The 19,284-nt window shown below is 41.1% G+C and overlaps 1 protein-coding gene across 12 annotated transcripts in view; it reads left to right on the forward strand.

Annotated features, from left to right (window-relative positions):
• The window catches only part of LOC111248975 (protein FAM135A), a 50,844-nt gene extending 37,007 nt beyond the window's left edge, over positions 1-13,837 (forward strand). For all 12 annotated transcript variants that reach the window (XM_086987585.1, XM_022802183.2, XM_086987586.1 and 9 more), the window contains 10 exons: positions 1,197-1,478; positions 2,240-2,788; positions 3,147-3,537; positions 3,797-4,203; positions 5,930-6,202; positions 6,322-7,324; positions 7,571-8,138; positions 8,571-8,722; positions 9,215-9,442; positions 9,703-13,837. In XM_086987585.1, the coding sequence (XP_086843711.1) occupies positions 1,197-1,478; positions 2,240-2,788; positions 3,147-3,537; positions 3,797-4,203; positions 5,930-6,202; positions 6,322-7,324; positions 7,571-8,138; positions 8,571-8,722; positions 9,215-9,442; positions 9,703-9,917 (4,068 nt within the window). In that variant the 3' untranslated portion in view covers positions 9,918-13,837. The remainder of the gene's footprint in view (positions 1-1,196; positions 1,479-2,239; positions 2,789-3,146; positions 3,538-3,796; positions 4,204-5,929; positions 6,203-6,321; positions 7,325-7,570; positions 8,139-8,570; positions 8,723-9,214; positions 9,443-9,702) is intronic.
• Positions 13,838-19,284: the final 5,447 nt, after the last annotated feature.

Genomic DNA, 19,284 nt, shown 5'->3' on the forward strand with positions numbered 1-19,284 from the left:
CTTAATTCGAAGGTGCTACGTGTCTTTCCATAGAAGCATCGCGGAAATATCAAACCGTATGTTTACCTTATCGTTATGTTTCCTTCGTACCTGTCTAATGTCTATTGGTTTTGATTTCCAATTCTGACAATTCAAATTTGCTTTATGATTATACCTTAATCCTTGAAAGTGGGGCCTTTTTATGTATCTTAGATTATGTATGAGCTGAAACACGATGTAATTTATAGCATTTTTTATACCAGCGAATTTTACTTTATAGTACTCTTAATGAGAAATGGATGTATGAAATTGCACTAAGGGCAGAAAATTGTCATAGAGGCCCTACAACGTTTCCCTGGCTTTTAATTAAGTTTGAAAGCATTACTTGAGAATATAACCACAAAGCTGAAGTTTATACGTTTTACGTTGGATGCAGTAGCTAATAATTAGGCTGCCGCACAGGTTGAATAACGTTTACTTCGAAACGAATTCTCATTTTGTCATTTTTTTGGTTTTTTTCTTTTTTTTTTGTTTAACGTCTACTACTGTTCTTATAGGTACATCGTGCCATGTCTATGGATACGCTTTGTGAGCGGCTCGTTGAGCGAGTTTTCATTTTTGTCAACTTTTAAGTTAGACTTATTGTCTTCTGCCATCTCCCTGTGACAACTACCTATGCATGTAAAAGTGATCAACGATCATATTAAGTAATATAACTTAATACACGTTTGTGTTTTATCAACGTAATGCTTCCAATGAATCTTTCCGCGTAAGACTCTAGAGCAGGATATTGTGCGCATATGTCTGTCTGTCCCATAAAGGCTAGTTACAATTCTTTGCTTGTAACACACAGAGTAATGACTATAGCAGCTATGATGTGATTTCTGTATATACCATTGAGACGACGCGCTTTGGTACGGGTCCGAACAAGAGGAACTTGCTTGTAGAAGGAAGCGTTCCCGCGAAACACATGGAAAAACTCTCATACAGAAAATGACACACAAAATGAATGATGAGAACTGGCCAAAACGTACGAAACATTTTATGTTCTCACTGTTGAAAGTGTTAACTATAAAAGATACGATGTAGTCATTAGTTATTTATTAAATCATAGTTACCCGACGTAATCTACGTGTGTATGTCTGAAGTCTATGATGGTAATAACATAATACCTCTGGTGTCTTCGTCTCTCTGTACTATTGTCCTCGTTACAAAAGGGTAATGCCAAAAAGGCCATTCGGCAGCAGCGTGCCTGCCTGATTCACTGGGAGATCTGTCTGCTCATGCTGAGTGCATGCGGCTCACTAGAGCGCCGACTCGTCGAGCACATCAGAATGCTTTCACCTTGGCAACAGATGGCTTTCGACCAACGTGAAGCACTTCAGTTAAATGCCAACCTCAGTGAATCTTTATCGGAGCTCGCCCGTCTCTGTATCAGCTATCTGAAAGTGGCACAACATCAGCAACCTCCTTTGGATAAGCTTTTCGACGTGGCCAAGGTTCGTGATTTTCACTCTGACATCTACTTTCGGTGCCTTTTTATATATTCCTGATTCATTTCCCGCTCAACTTCGCTTTCATGTTAACACCTCCCACCTCTGAAAGGGTTAAGGGAGGAGGGTCAAACTCCGCTAAATGCTAAGGTCAAGTCAGCAGCAGGGTCTGAGTACCACTGGCAGCTCAACAGGGGTCCGGAGACAGAGAAATCGACGACTTGGCCTACTAACGATGTAGGTAACGTAGTTCTTCGAAGGTAGGCATTTATTGTAGCCAGTCTGTAAAGACGAAGCCGCGTCTAACTGTGAGAAGATGCTCGATAACCAAGTGAAGTAAAAGGCAGAAGGATAACCGCAAGTCAGCCTCGCCGGGCCGACGATATCACCGAATCACATTAGCGAGGTCACAAGCCATGAGAAACGAACGAATTTCTTTCGGATCATATTAGCTATCTGCTGGCTATAGTCGATGTTACATGAGCAAAACTTTTAAATAGCTTCCATTAGAGTGCACCATACGGTATATGCACGTCGAAGGTAAAGAGTTACGAGATACGCAACTGACATACACACAAAGTTTACATGGACCCAAAAAAAGGCATGCTTTCTATTATTGTATTATGTACTATTATTTTGAGGCTCGAAACGGAAGTTCCGATAGACTTTGCTTACGAAAATCTAAAATTGAACGCTTTGCTATTCTATGAGATATTAAGTAAATGAATTCTAATATCACATTCTCTCTATTGGCATGTGTTCCATAGAAAATACCAAGCGACGACGATTTTCTAATGTTGGCCAACAGCGATATCGCCCAACTCTGTGGGGCGTTATTAGTTCTTTGGCAGCAATTTCTTCGAGTGTCCTTACATCAGGAAAAGGTCAAACAACAGTTGGCCCGCCAGCGACATTTAGCCAGGGTGAAACACTTCAGTGAGGCATATTTTGTCATAGAAAAGCCACGTTCGGCCATCACAGCTGTCTGTGATGCCGGGAGCTCGTTGTTCGGCGAGGTGACTGAGGCGCTGCGGCGATCTCAGTACCTTAATAGTATACCACCGTTAGATATTGAGTGTCCCGAGGTGGATGGTGATACCGAAACGTTGCCGATCATCTATGAAGAGCACTATCAGGAGTTTAAGGCCACGCACGTCTCATATTCAAGCGGCTCGTCGCTGGTCAGTCCATCAATCGCTGACCAAGCTTCACCCGCTGCTAACTGCTTCGATTCGTTACCTGCGAGTTCCGTGGGTAACCCGGAAATCACTGTTCGTGATCTCCTCATGAAGCTCAATCAGCATTCAAATAATAAGGTATGACAGCGCTACTATTTCACTGCGCGACGGTAGGCAGCACACAGATGAATTGTCAATATAAGGGTCTATAGTGCAGGACAGATTTGTTTCGAAATAGATTCATAAACACTTGAAACAACATCGTGTTATAGATACATTGATGGCTTGCTAACAAGATATACCTACCCTATATAGCGCAACGGTTGTTTCGTATTTCGTGAACTTTCCATGATTAAGCTTTTTGGACATTGTTCGGTTAACACTAAATAAATATCGTCATTTTTACCCAAAGCGTTTGCCGTTTTGGTAGTTAACAAAAATATCTCCTCTGCGCGTATAACATACATGTATGTACAAATGTTGGCCCTCTCTGCAGAATCGTCTGAAATCGCGTTTTTTACGGCAACTCAAGAAAAGCTCTCGATCATCGTCTTCGTCAGACGCCATTAACAACAGCGAGTCGCTCCCCGATCTCAGCCATTATACAACATCCGTGAATCCTCACTTTAGCGAACGAATCGATTTGGCAGCACTTAATCTTAACTATGGTTTGGAGCTGGATACGGGCGGAGACAATTCTACGTCCTCGGCTGAAAGTTCTGCCAACAACTCTCTCAAAGAAGAAGCTAGGAAGAAGCACCGCAAAAGGATTAAGCATCGTCGTTTCATTTCGAGCTCATTAGTCTTTGCCAAACTACTTCCAAGCGGTAACCAGTGGACTGGAAACCGTAAGGATTCGTTTGATGACTCTGTATTTATGCCACAAGGTTTGTGTCATCGAAAAGTAATAGCGTTCATCGATAGTCCGCTGTTCCATAAATCCGTAAATCATTGAACAGTATCCTGACATGCGATATAACTAAATTGGTTATTGTTATAATAGGTGCCCTTCAGAAACTTATTAGTCGATAATGAGACAATAAGAAATAACGTCTTCTATAGTATTATCAAAATTAGAATCAGACTAAAATAGGTTTTATTTTAACATTTGGCTTTCCCTTACTCATTTTGATTTGCATTTTTCAGCGCCTTCGACAGTATCTAGTAGTAGCACCACTGCAAGTACAAAAACCAGCTCCGGTTATGGAGGCTCGTGCACTCCCCCCGGCACGCTGTTACCGCCCGAGGCGTTCCGAGATATTAGTGAAGGGCCGGCGCTATGTGGTGCTGTACCTCGTTATCACTTGGACCCTCAAAGTCAGCGGGGCTCACAGAAAGAGCCCCCAGCCGACAGCCGGGCAAGTCAGGGAAGTCGCGCAATACATGAAGGGACAAAAAACAATAATTCGCTGGAAGACATTGAAGACTCTGCGACAGTTTCGAAAATTCCACCATCGCAGACGTGGTTAGAGTCCCAACAGCAAACGCCGCAACAGCTAACGTTGCCGTCACATCAAACTCAGAAAAAAGAAAAACCGCAACAAGGCCAAAAAGTAAATAAGCCCATAAGCGCACAGATTTTTTGTACGTAGTAGTCTTTCACTTCTACCGTTACTTTCGCTTCTTGGTTCTTCCTAACAGAAGCCCGTGCCTCTGTCGTAACGTTAAAGTCTCCTGCAAAGGGAACCTTGTTCCGCTGCGGCGTGTTCCGTGGTTAAGTCGTCAGGTTATCTAGATAAGATTTGTACTTAGCTGGAATATGCTTCGGCCACAACTTCCAGTTGTATCCGCGTAAGCCGTTCACCCTTCCCTTGCCCCTCTATTAGGGAAGAGCAGTCTGTTTCAATGCGTTCGGTCCTGTGCGTGTCTACAAGCCATTCCGACCTGCCACATACTAAAACTGAATTTGGTACACTTATTGGTGGTTGGTGAACGAAGTTCTTTTCTACTCAATCGTTTACCATAGCAAGAACAAGTCAACTGCGATCGCAGTTGATCTATATTGTTTAATGTAAAACCGCTTGAAAGACGCTGGATGACGCTTCCCTGGTCTGAGTCTCTGTGGAGCGGTCTTTGTCTAATCTAGCCCAACGTTCGGCCGGTCATCGATCTCTTCGTCGTCCTGCGACTGTTTCTATTGCGGGCCGCCTCTGGTTAATATTTCTGTTCGAAACTCTCACCTGGCCCAGCCTTTCCAATGGCAATTGTCTTAGAGAAAGTCCACAAGTTTATACGGATGTTTTGCCTACCACGTCCACCATCTTCATTTCACCGTTGCCTCGGAGTATCGCCACGCTACCTAGCGAAAGTCTTTTGACTAATAAAAGAAAAAGAAACTGTACCGCCAATTGTTCAGTCAACGTTTTGGCCCAGCCCTGGATGACAATCATTTTTCCTTCTAAAGGTAAATTGTTTCTATACTTCAAGCCATTCTTTGAAAACCAGAGTGAGCTAGGCCGTTAAAAGTATTCACTCACCGTATCTCGTCTTCTATTTTGTTGGCGATTTCAACTGCCCTAAATACCGCTAAGTGTTCTTCCTCGACCCTCGATGAGCACGAAGGACCTTGAGATCCCTCCCGTCGCCTTAAACAGGTTTTCTTCCTATCGTGTAACTCAAAACTCTTATCAGACCTTTAAGACCATAAGCAGGACTTTGAGCAGCTTAGTTTTCTCGGTTAGCCCCACAGCGTCACCTGGCGTTGGTTTCGTGGATACGCACTGTCAGTTGGTGTTTTTGTGTTGGGTGAGTTGGCCTGTCAGCAGGTGGCGTCGCGACTGCATCGGCACAGGGCATCTCCTGGCGGGAGAATGTAAAACTATACACAGTTAGCTCTATTCTAACCAGCAGTCAGATGTGATAGATGTGAAGAACTCCAGTTCCATCGATGTTCCAGTAATTCTCCCAAATCCCAATGATAGCTGCCTAATCCGGTACCGCGTTCGTTTACCTCGATCGCTAATATGTAACTGCGTATGTACGGTTGCGTTCGGATATATGTGCCAAGGGGGTCAATACCTGGGCGAGTAAATAGAGCGTATCGCAAAACATAATCAAGCATAAAACTGTATTTAAATATAAATATCAAACGGGCCTGCACTAGATATGGAGTAATCTGGGGAACATAAGTGGGGAACATTTTACAGACTAAAATGATCTCCATTTATGGTTCCAGCGAATAAATCACAGTTATTAGACTAAATTAAAAAAAAAAAAAAGTTAAAATAATTAGCGAATAATTGGCTGAAAGTGAATATGTCATCTGCCATTTTCTACCAGATGAATGATAATGGTGGTAGCGTAGAGACGACGGTGAGGTCTGCTTGTGAGGACGAAAAGCTCGACGAGGCACAGAAGAGCCAAAATGAATCCAAAACAGAAAATGGACCGAGCTTATCGAACGTACAGAACGGGACCAACGGGGACGAGGATCCGGATGCTGATGATAACGTTGATGATCGTGATGAAGACAGAGATGTTCAGGTTATTGAGCAACGACAACCACAAGATGATAAAAGCGCGAAACAGAACAATGATGACAAGATAATAAAGGTATTAAATTTATAGTCTTGTCATTTCGAACGATGGATGTAAATAATAAAAGCTGGTTGTTTTCCCAGTTATACTCAATAAAGGTACCGAGACAATGGTGATATACTATTTTGTTTCAGAATGATCTTACGGAAGCAACGCCGGCCAAAAAGAACGAGAAGAGACACAAGACGGACGTAATGATCGCGCCGTTAGACAGTATCGATAAAAAGGAGAACGGCATAGATACATTGATGCTAGCCAGCACCGAGAAGACTAACGACACTAGTAAAAAGTCAGAGTTCAAGGAAGTCATCAGTTTAGCCGAAGCTATTACCAAAGATCGCTATTGCATAGAGAGTCGTAGCAGCTCATGTAACGGAACAACATCGACGGTTAAGGAAGCTATGAACAATTATAGTACCATGAACGTCAACAGCGAGAAAAAGCTGCCCGCGTCGGTTGCAGCGACAATAGCTAAGAAGTCGCCTTTAAAATCGCCCATATTCGACGCGAAATCACAGCAACATCCCGGTCAGCGGAGACAGCACACGTCATCGGAAAAGGAACAAAGTGGCCTTAAGAAGCCTTTTGACAAGAGACCCTTAAACAGCGCTAGCATTAACGCCAGCACAGGTACTGGCATGGTACGAAATAGCAACAGTGTTGAGCAGTGCTCGATGATGGTTGAGGGTACCCTGTTCTTCCCTCGACCACCGAAGGAGTTCAGCGAGAACAGACCTGCCGTAGGTGGATCAGACCTGACGGATGAGAAATGCAAGAACATCAGAGAGAGAAAGAGTCAGAGCGAAAATCGTATGTCACTACATCAGCAGCAGCAGCAGCAGCAGCAAAATAGGAGCAATAGGAAAGAAAATGGCGGCTTCAAGAAGACGATGGACAAAAAGTTGGAGACGTCAAAAAATGTGCATCTACCACAGCATCAGCTACAGCAACAACAAAAGCTGCAGCAGACGGCGCGTAGGAGTATCGGAGACAGTCCGGTTGGGTTGAGGGGCGAGTGTTCGCTCACTAGCGGCGCCGGGAACCCGGTTAGAGATAGAGCCCCTACGGGCCAAGTACAAACGAAGGCCAAGTCAATCCGACCCCCACCACTCGCATGTCCATCTATTGATAGCCATGGTGAGTGAGTGGGAGACGTTGGTTTAAGTAAATGCAGGCATACACTTAGTTAATCAAATCGTATGGAATTAAGTAATGATAAGTAAGCACACGAATTGTATATAGTCACTTTGTCTACTTAGGGTAATTTGACGTAGACTCACTTTTTAATAAATTAAACTTCAAATTCTTTGAACATTTCAACTAATTTGCCCTATCTTGTTGAGCCGTTGACAATCAAATTTGACCTGGCCTTATTCCTTTTAGGTTCGCAAGAGTCATACCTGGACGCCAAGTGCACCATAATGGAGATGCTCACGGACCTTCAGAGCAAGTCCGCCGCAACAACCGCGGGTGTTGGAGCATCGCTACATAGCGGCCTTTTGTGTGACCTTGATGAGAGTGAGGAGGCTGATACTGACGGAAATGGAGCCGTACGAAGGGCATCAGGGATCAGCAGCGACCTCCTGGGTTTCGTACAGGCTAAAGAAGATTTTCGACAACAGCTGAACCTGCCTTCGTGGCTTTGGTGCAGCGACTTTCCGTCTCTAGCCTCCACCATCCCGTACTTTTCCTGTGATCAGGATCTGAAGGCGTTCAGCCCTGACGGCCTGCACCTAGTCATCTGCGTGCATGGACTAGACGGCAATAGCGCCGACCTTCGTCTTGTTAGAACCTACCTAGAACTTGGGTTGCCCACTGTCAATTTTGAATTTCTCATGTCCGAGCGAAATCAGGGCGAGACCTTCGAGAGCTTCGATACCCTTACTGATCGCTTAGTTGCCGAGATCCTTGGCCACATACAGATCTATAATCTTAAACCCAACAGGATCAGGTAAATAGAAGGGGGAAGATTACCATTGATCACTCTTAATAAGTTGTAGAAGGACAGCTAAATTAAATTTAGGGACACGTAACGGGTTTAGTTCGGATCTGGGCGTAGACAGGCTTCGTCTCGTGCTGGAAAGAGCCAATCGTCCGATGCAATGTCTAACGTTGATAAATGGTGAAATAAGTTTTCGAGGGTGTAAGTTACATTTTGGCGGTTGCATTGTCCCGATGAATGTAGACAGTAGACGAAGCAAAACATGGACTTGACTCTTTTTACCGTTTGTCAGAGCAGATGGAGCGAACTCCTTCGCGATCTGACTATACCATAGTGGATGCATTAGAACCGTGCTTTGGAGTCCGCTACATCTTCTTTGGTAGATATAACATACAAATAATAAAATGGACAATTTCTATTGTGTTCCTTCGACAATTGTAGTTTCATCGGTCACTCTTTGGGCAACATCATTATTCGATCGGCATTGACGCGTCCACAGCTCAAGCCGTACCTTAAAACGTTGCATACGTTTCTCTCCTTATCGGGACCTCATCTCGGAACCCTTTTTAACAGCAGCGGCCTTGTCAACATGGGTAAGCGCGTAGTGCGTGAAATCTTATGGGTACTAGGTAAACAACTGCTATATTATTATCTAACTTATCATTATTATCAATAATATTATATCCAATACAATTATATACGGATGTGCAGACGAAATTTATGTTTCAACTCATCTGGACTGGATAGTTCTCGTTTCATAACAAAGGACACATCCTTCTACCACCATGACGCTTTCGTGAGCTCTAGTTTTTCTTGTCCTCATAGGACTCAATAGTAGAATTAATCTCTATATAATTATTTTCGCTAGAAAATCTGATAATTCGATATTTTATATTTCAGTGGAAATGAAAAACGACACACACGCATCTATATACTTTCTGGCTATCCTAAACGAAGCCAACGTTCGTTGTTCAATTACTCTGTGTTAAACCTCTCATGGGAAAGTTTTACGACGCGACCCTAAACTTCCTAAGAAGTTCACCTTGCCTATCAGACTTTATTGACGTGCTGTGTCCCTATTGCAGGCATGTGGTTTATGCAGAAGTGGAAGAAATCAGGTTCATTGCTGCAACTGGCCATGCGGGACGCTGCAGACATTAGGTCGACGTTCCTGTATCGGCTGGCGCAGGCTGGCGGATTGGAGTACTTTAAACATGTGTTGCTGTTTGGATCTTCGCAGGACCGTTACGTGCCCATCCATTCGGCGCGGATCGAGCTCTGTAAGGCGGCTATGAAGGACTCCACCAACCTTGGTTAGTACCCAAACACTCTCCTTTTTGATTTGTCTGTAGACGATAGAGGTACCGTGAGAGTAAAGGCCATTTTGTTCCTATGCAGCAGACGTACACCTTAATAAAGTGCTAGTGCAAGCTACTTTCATGTTTTAATGAGCTTGAGTTCTGTTTCGGTCGAAATCTATTTTGCATAACAGTGAACTTGCCATTTGATAAGCGAGAGAGCACATGAAAATCAGTATTAGCCTATTTTTTTTTTTGCTAAACCCGCGCGCCAGGTGCGGCGTATCGGGAGATGGTCCATAACCTGCTAGGCCCTGTTATGGCGAGATCCGGAAAGAGCTGCCAGTTCGTTCGCTTCGACGTGCATCATGCGCTGCCGACAAACACGGCCAATTCACTCATCGGACGCGCAGCCCACATCGCAGTCCTCGACTCGGAGCTCTTCATCGAAAAATTCATGGTAGTCACTGGCCTCAAGTATTTCTCCTAGTCGATATATAATAAACAGAGAGTAATTGGCCTGCAATTGATTAACTGAATTAAACCTAATTCCGTGACTGCATCGAATGGCTGGATGAATGATATGACGTGTCTATTAGTTCAACGTGAACACTATCAGTAATTTTCGAAAACGAACGACCCGAGAGAACATAGAAAGGCATCCTTCTAAAGGGAGATTTATTAGGAATAATTTCAGTAGAACGAAAACCCACCCACACAGATAGAGACAAATATCGATGAATAAAACAGTGCAATATTAAGTAATAACAAACGAAACTAAACAGGCCCAAAATAATGCAGAGTGTCTCCCAGTCCAATCAGTATAATTCTGCATGAATAAAAGATAAAAACAAAAAAATCACCAAAATGGCGACAACAAGAGCGCCCCTGGACACGCATATATTTACTCAATGATGTACACGTGATGCGACAAAAACAACAATTCACATCAAATTGTTTCCCTAGATCTTGGAGACGTCAGAAGACCTTCTTTCGTCCTACGCAATTCGATAGAAATGGGGATGCAATAAAGAAATGCTTCCATAAACAAAACCGAAAAAAAATCGTATCCACATATATATACATATATATGTATGTGTATATATACATACATACATATATATGCATATATATATATATATATATATATATTTATATAATAGATATTACATAAGCATATATATATATATATATATATATATATATATATATATATATATATATATGAAGTAAATGTGAGTAATAAGGTAGGAAAAACAATACGTTAAATCCTGAATCCTGAACGCGACCCGCGAACCACATGGTACAAGCAACTACTTTTCCTTCACGGTCGTTGCCTGCAGTATCGATCTATATCGTCCTATATTCCCTTATCCCAGTACCCAAGAATTGCTCCAAATATAACCAATTTCAAATGAGTTCCTTCGTTGAGCAGACGACTTTTCAAGCTAAAGTTGAGCGACTGTGCCCTTACTAGAAAACAATGGGCGAATACATCGCAGGATCGGGAACTACGCCCAACTTGAATATGTCTTAAGTATTTGTGTGTTTGTTAAAAAGCGAAAAATTATTAGCAGTAGATATAGATCCTTGCCTTGTATGTCGCCGTATACGGACGCCTACACTGAGTGTACTTGAAAAAAACGAATTACGATGATGTTCAGCAATGATCAACTTACAATAACAAGGAGTAAGGCCGTAAGTTCGTTCCGCTTTTTATTGGCTTCGGCTAGCCCGCCCCTAAAGATGGCGTTGTGGCTGGCGGGTTAACGGTTAGTTTGCTTACGTTTGGTTCTCTGCGTCCGAAACAAGACAATAAACTAAGAAAACAATGTTGGACATAATTTTTTTTTCTCGAAATGGAAAAGCTGAAACCGGCTGCCAATTAGACATATCCTATGCGTGAGTTTCCGAACGCAGAATTATTATACCATTCAAGATAGGACACCGAGCCCTTAGATTAGCTACTACCTGAATGATTTTTAAGTAGTTTTACAAGCAAGGCCATATTTCGCTTTCGATGGCATATAGTAAACTTTTGAAAAGTAGTGCTGATCGGTGTTTTTTTACGTACGGTGATGACCAGGAAAGCAAGACGGATATTCCACAACATTGTGATCAGTAGTAATTTGTAAGATGTTGTTAAGTTAGCGCGATTGGAACAGTGTGATTTCAAGCAAGTTACTTTTGCATGACACTTCATCGATACGGCCAAGATCACGAAAAGCCAGACTGATCAAAAAACAACACTCACTCAAAAATTCAATGGATGTCCATCGAAATAAAGTTCCTTCACATACGTTTTGTGCGCCATTAAAGGGGTACTGGACTTGGTAGAGATACTAAATCCTATTCTTCATTTAGTGCCAACCTTGATTTATCAGATCTGTTTCGTTTCGTGATGAATTTAGAAAAATACTCGGTAATTTATACGAGTACCGAAGTACGCATATAGGATGGTATTTTGAAAGCGGAAACGCCGTTTTCGCATTTCCGATGGTAATCGAAGCTCGTATAGACAGCTGATAATAGACAATTTAGTAAGCGCTTCTAACTGCAGCAGCAACAGCAAAAATCAGAACTGACTCACGGTTTTGCCCAGTAGTGATGAAATGTTGCCGCATCTGCTTGAACAGTTTAAGCTCTGGCCGGAAGCTAGGGCTTTTTCGACATACCTTTAGCCCGTAGGGTGTCGCTAGGGGGTTAAAGGTATGTGAAAAATCGGGATGGACTCGGGCGTTTATCTAATGATTGTGTTGAGTTCTTGAAAAAACGATAGCCAGTTTGGCTTGTTGTTTCGCTTTCCTCGTTTTTTGTTTGTGATATTTCAGTACCACAGCATTAATTCGAAAGAGCTGTAATCATCGCTTTGTTCAAATGGAAAAATTATACCTTCAGTTCAGACTCCAAGGTTAGGTTGTAAAAATCATAGTCAACGTTCGTTCGCTTTCTCTCCTACTCAAGGCGAACCAACTGGGGATGCGTGTAGTGCGTACGACAAAAGACGTGATAATAATCTGCGACCTGAAGAACGCGGCCTAGTTGACTTTTCATATTCAATGAGGATCACTTTGAAGTACTGAAGCTGAAACGAATTTCGTACGTTATTTCTACGTCTTCTTGTCATCGGCAAAAATCGGTGTTGCAATTTATTTTGCTCATCCGACATGTCCTTCTTTGGAGTCCGAACTCAAAGTAAAATTTTGTAATCTGGACAAAACGAACCAACAGGTATACGTTGAGACTTTCTAAAAGTAGCAATAAAGATAAATTAGAAAAGAAAAACGGTCCGCGAAAGGAGCTGTTACTTCCTTAATAACCTAAAAAGAATGTAAATGCAGTAATTTAGACGGCTAAACTGCTGATTACAAGAGCCAGGGGTCGCTGGCTCAAGCCCCATTATCGTTATAAGTTATAAAAGCTATGTGATTGACTAAAAAAATTTCAGACGAGAAGGACTGTAGAATGAAAGAAACATAATAACTATTACACCAGTAGACAGATGCTGGTAACCTGTGAAGTACAATTCAAAAGAGATATGTCAATTTCACCTGTCGAAAATCAGAGACATCTGTAATAGATACGTTCTGATACTTCTACGACGATTCAATTTGGCCGAGGAATCGTCTCAATTGGATTCCGTTTCCCGTTTAGAAACGTGTATGCTGATGATCGTAATCCGTCGTTACCTCCAACGATACGGAACCATACGTGTCAGTGCAAGAAAGAGCAATTGCTTTTTGTCCTGAAAAACTACCTAAATGATTACGGGGCCTGCCAGTGACGTTAGAAGTGCAGAACCTTGAAAAACAGTTCAATTAGTCACAGAATATAAGGCGCCTGCACAGCCAATAGGCGGGAAGATAACCCAAAAATAATTGTACATAAGATAATAGGCCTAAGCAGCGGGGGGGTCTTCTACTTGCAGGCTCAGGGGTAAGAGCAGGCCCACACTTGAGTAGGACTCATGTTCACAGGCCGGAAAAATAGGTTTTCTATAAAGAGAAAAGTAGATGAACGGTTCAAATGAGTAATTTTCAGTAAGCATAAACCTGCCTTTTTTCTTAACTACAAACCTATTTTTCCTAAATTCAGAATTGTCTTCTCCCAATGTGAGTGTATTTTTGCCCTATTTATACTGGATCTCATTACTTTGGTATTACCGCTCTGTAACCGCAAGAAGGGAATAAAAATCAATATAAGCGTACATAGTTGGATGACAAGTAAACTAGACGGTGTCGAGACTTTGTCAAGTAGCACATACGCTTCCACGAAAAAAGAAGTCAATTTGAATGGCCAACAGAACCGATAGCAGGATAACTTCGCCCAATTCCTACATGCACAGTTGTAACACAACGATTAGTGTAACAAGAATATAAATAAATCAAAAGCAATCGTTACGTTACTTGAGATTAGGGTGTTGAATCCCTAGGTAATCTCAAATTATAACAGAATTGGTCTGTAGCGTAAATAAAGGGCTTACAGGGTTTATTTTTTAATGCAAATCTCTACAGGACGTCCTTTAGTTGACATAAAATTAGTATAACGAGTTTTGTCTTTTTCAACGGGAGCGTGTGTAACAAATGGACAAAAGGGTGTTGTAGCGCAGTGTTAATTGTGGAACAGTAAAACTTTAGTAAAAAGAATAGAATTGACATTCAGTAAGGTCTAGCTCATGGTCGCTCCCGCTGAGTCTTTATCAGGATGATTGGAATTTGGTCCTGTACATTGACAAAGAGCTGATAGATTTGAATCTTAAATTGACTGGCGTTGTTATTCTTATAACCAACAAAATACAATATCTTTGTTCTATCTCTGACGATATCCTTCATATACTAGATAGTTTGGCGGCGTTCCTTACAGGCCTAATGGTTGACGGCTCTCCTAGGTTACGTTCGGTATTCTGTGAGCATAATACATGATACCCCGGCTTATTTGCTGCGTAAAAGTCTATACTGAAGAGCTGGCAAAATTCGGAATGTCCAATTTTCATCACCCTTAGATCTATGAGTTCAATTTGATCAAAGACATATGTAACTCCCAAGGATTAAAAAGCTTCTAATTATGATACTGTTATTTCGCAGTATCAGATATGCCAAAGTTAATTATTTAATAGTAGAGTAGGAGGTTTCTGAGTTAAGTTTATTATCAGGCGTAGGTAGCAGCGTCATACGTCAAATGAGCGAAAACTTCGTATCAACACGGCGTAGCAACATTCTTAAAATCTTCCAAATGAAGACATTTTTTCTACTGCTTACCAAGATCTATAATGCTGCCAGTAGAATTCAAATTACCAGTCTAAGTACATAATCTAGTTTTGTGCAACTACTGACCCATTCCTGGGCTTTAAGTTACTACATGTATATAGCGGACACGTTATAACTTTTTGCGACCGTTTCCCACCACTATGACCCCGCACACGTGCAGCTAAGCGGTGCGCCATATGAGGCGTACCTTTTTGTGCGTAGCATTCCGCTTTAAGCCGGTCAAGCCATTTCCTATAATGGCGTACATGCGCACAAGCTGTTCCATGGAGAGGGAGCAAACCCATATGCAACCGCATTCGCCATGATGTTGTTGCACGTCATTTTCTAACGCTCCGCGCTGTCCGCATTTCGTGCCTGCTCCTGACACAATGGTACCTGACCAATCCTGACACGTGTCGATAATAACACGGCAGCAGATAAGCATGTTTAAGCCTGCAAAAACTCTTAGCTTTCACCATTTATTTGGGTATATTACAATTATGTTTTTTGGACGAGGTTCTACCCCTTGCTTATTTGACTTAGACCGCTAAAAGATGTTGTTGCTAGGGTGTGTTTACAATCTTACGAGCCAGCTTGATATTTATCTAGCATATATTACAATGTCATGAATTGCTCCTACCCCCTGGCATATTTCATCGTTAAGATTATTTTAAGGCAAACTCAAAAAAATTAAGCTCGCAAGCCTTAGAAGTCCTGATGCCTGACGGACAAACAGCTAATTTACAAACTGTAGGAGAAGTGATGTACAAAATGTTAGCCAGTGTACTAAAAGCGGTAAGCAAAACATACTGGACCTGTTGGACAAGGCAGACGAAGTGACCCTGGGTGGCGCTAACATTCAAATATATGTATAAAGGAGAACGGCCTCCAGCTTATTGCAAAATAAATACCACAAGCGTTTGTTTTTTTTTGACAAGTACTTCAAAAATAGAATTGCCTTTATTCAATCCATTTTTACATCCGTTTACATCATTATTGGCCTAATTAATTTTTTGTTAGAGATTTTATCCATTGGGGCCGTAGGAAAGACGTGATTATAACACAATGTACTCACATAGATAATGAAAGTTTAGTAGCTTTGTTCCTTTTGAATGTGCTTCGTGCTTATTTGTTGAAAAACCAAAGATAATATACTCAGCAGGACTTATTCCGGCTAGGCCTAGTTGGAGCAAATACAGATAAATGATACACTAAAGGGATGACTGCAAAAACTTGTTCATACAGTAAGAATAATCAAAAGCTTCTATTTTTTTTATTTATTTATTTAATTTTCCTCAGCATGAACATTGGTCGTTTCATACAATTTTGTAATTTTCCACCTTATTCATTTAAAAACGTATTTATCTATATTTGATTAATTAAAATGTTTATTAAAATTATTATTTGTAAAATCAATTAAAATACTATTTCATGATTAGGTTATTTACTTATAAGCTGTTTACGTCTTAAATACTTTCTTTATTATTACATTTTGAGAAGAGTGAACATATCATAATTTATGGTTTATCTATTTATGTTTTGACGATGGATTGGAATATTGTTAAAAGCATTCGTTTTGGTCTTAGTTTCTACATGTATCATAATTAATTAATACAGTGACTTGGGCGACTGAAACCCCGACGGAAGACAAAGGACGCTGGTATCAGCCCCACTAATGACATATAAATTAACGGAAAAATATAGGGCGTATATAGACAGGGCGTAAGTGAAACCTTTATATCTGCATGGAAATGACGCTTCGTACAGGGTTTCCATTTGAATCTACAAAGTGTGAATGGCCTGATGTTATATTTGCACCTACAAAAACATAATTCTACTGTATGCGAAATGCGCGAAGAATAGGCTCTTAAGGAAATGGGTCTACCTAAACCTAATTGTGGGGACTAACCACTCATCAATACCTGTTCATAGGACACATTGATTTTCGATCTGCACTCGAAGTGCTCCCTAGGAATATCACGCCTTTTAATTTAGCCTACGCTAAAGTTCTCCAAAGAGTCGTAGAGAAAATATACGCATACAAGTTACATTAGTTAAAATGAAATCTACTTGTCTGGTCGTCCTGGATGTCTTCGCATCCGATGTGCGATCAACTGATTGATGTCACCAGCTCGTGAAGAACGTCTCTGATCGAATTCTACCGTTGATTTTTTCTTCTTTTCAACTTTCTGAACTTTCAATGCTTGCAGTAATCACCGCATCTTTTAACAGCCAAAATTAAATTACAAATTAATTGTGTGGTGCTGAGTAACTCTTCACGCCGTACAGATTTCAATTGTTATTGTACCGACAAAGAATCGCTGACTTCTAATGGACTGCAGAAAAACGTGAACGACGTGAATTGCCACGAGGTCTGTGTGGTGGCGCGTTTCCCACGGCTTGGCTGCGTCAGTAACTTGACAATACGTTACCTGATGCAAAAAAAAACCATTGACAAAACCGACTAGACAAGTAGATTTCGGTTTTAAGAGGCACAACCTGTAAATACTTTTTCCAAACGCTAATTTTCAAGATCATTTGAAATGTTGGCTGGCGGTTTTGTCGAAGTTTTGTCCGTTTTTGCCGACTCATTGTCATTTGCTACCACCTATGTACATATATATACATGTATATTATACTATTATATATTATTACGCTGCACGTACGGGCATATGGCGGACATACGCTCGTCCTTGACCCGTCATGTCTCTAAAGACGTAACACCACATGTGGTAACGTTCGAGAACTGGTTTCGCTGGTCATCATTTCACATTAGGGAAATCTACTGCCATCGGGTTCGGACTTGAATTCTTCAAGACTACTTCAAATGTTCGCTGATCTTTATGTACATAGTTCTACGTACATGTGCCTTCGTCAACGGGAAATGAGTCTCATGATGGGATCTTTGATTTCGTAATACTTTACGCCGCTGTGATTCCTTCTTTTATAGTTATTAGCAAGTCCCTTTGCATAAAAATGCACGCGAACGAAAGAGAACGTGTGAAAGGGGTACTGGGTATAGGTGCACGTTTGTGGTGAGCAAAAACACTCGTCACACCAAAATATAGTAGTAGATAGGTTCAGAGAAGGTTTTGAAGAATAGAAGGAAAAGCATAAACTGCCATTGATCAGTGAACAAAGCCCAGTTCATCGACAGACATCAAATAAATTATGTAAATTATGATCTTTTCTTGGTGAAAAGCAATTTCGCCGCTGGAAAGACCGTTATTCGACTCGCCTGTCATGTACCATACCCAATTATTGGAACCAGATGGAACCCAATGTAGAAATAAAAACAGATAAAGCAAATTGCTTTAGTCCTAGAATGATACTAAGTATCAACTATTGCGTTTCAAAAATAGCTTTCAATACAAATTTAGATACGATTACAGTCAGATATTGTTTACATGACAATTACCCATAAATGTCCTGAATATGTATCCTTGATAGTGCTTTCCAAGGGCATAGCTTGGACGGAAATTAGAAGGCTTCTACTCTAAGGAACTAGCTATATCTAGACAGATTGGCATGGTATCAAAATGGTGTGATGGTAACCAGGTGTCCTGGTAAAGGATTGTGACCTAATGCCCGTGCGTATTGTTTAATTCAGCCAGAGTTATTTCTTCAAAGAGTCATGAGTAGTTCAAGTATAAGAGTCTGTTTTGGCGTTTAGCCATGGTTCTCTAATAGCTATAGTGCGTAGATTGCCCTCGATTAACAGATTGTCAAAGCTTTTTTTGCGTCCGAACAAACAAACTACCTAAATGAGTCAGACATTAGACTCCATTTGTAACACAATCCTTCGTCGAACCATTGTCAAGGATATTTGTCTTACGTCATCCCTTGCTACTGTAGTATTTAAGGTTAGTTGGAAATACGGCGTCCGTCCATATCTTCAAATTCATCTAAGCACTTAGAATGTACAGACACAATCTGCACACAAAACTAATTCAAGCTTCACCTTTTTCCAAGGAGCGAATTGTCCTAATGCCGATGAATGAACGGTACGAGTTGACTAACCTAGGCATGCATGAAGAAGACAAATACACACAGTATCGAATGGAAAGCATCCAATTGTAGGAAGAAAAACATGTGCCGAAATAAGCTACGGAAGTTCTTTTATAAGATTTTCGTTGATAATTAATTTACTAATTGATAATTTTTAAAAAGTTCTGTCATACTTAAAGTTACCGTTGTGGTGCATTTGACATTAATGGGGATTCGAGAATTAAATATTTGATCAGTGGCTAACTGGGCTTGCTATATTCCAGTGAGTACCAGCAAATAATTATCGGGAAACGTTACATTCTGATATTTGTCTGCAGTTTCACTCCTGAACGCTAAGTTAACGCACCCTTTCCTTTGTTCAACACCTGCTCACCTGCAATTAAATAAATGTTAATTAAAAATATTGATATTTTTCGCGAAACATTATTTGAAAATTGTCGACCTGTCATACCAACTCTATTTTAACTGCCCCGTTATTCGATTGATCTTCGTATCAATATTCTGCATTATTGCTGGTGACTCTACGGGGAACTTAAGCTAGCGATTTTTGTCACTTACAGCGCTAAAGTTCGAGGAGTACCGTTTGTTCAGCTACAGAAAGCT

This window comes from Varroa destructor, unplaced genomic scaffold, assembly GCF_002443255.2.
Source record: "Varroa destructor unplaced genomic scaffold, Vdes_3.0 BEIS01000004.1, whole genome shotgun sequence".
Taxonomy (NCBI): Eukaryota; Metazoa; Arthropoda; class Arachnida; order Mesostigmata; family Varroidae; genus Varroa; species Varroa destructor.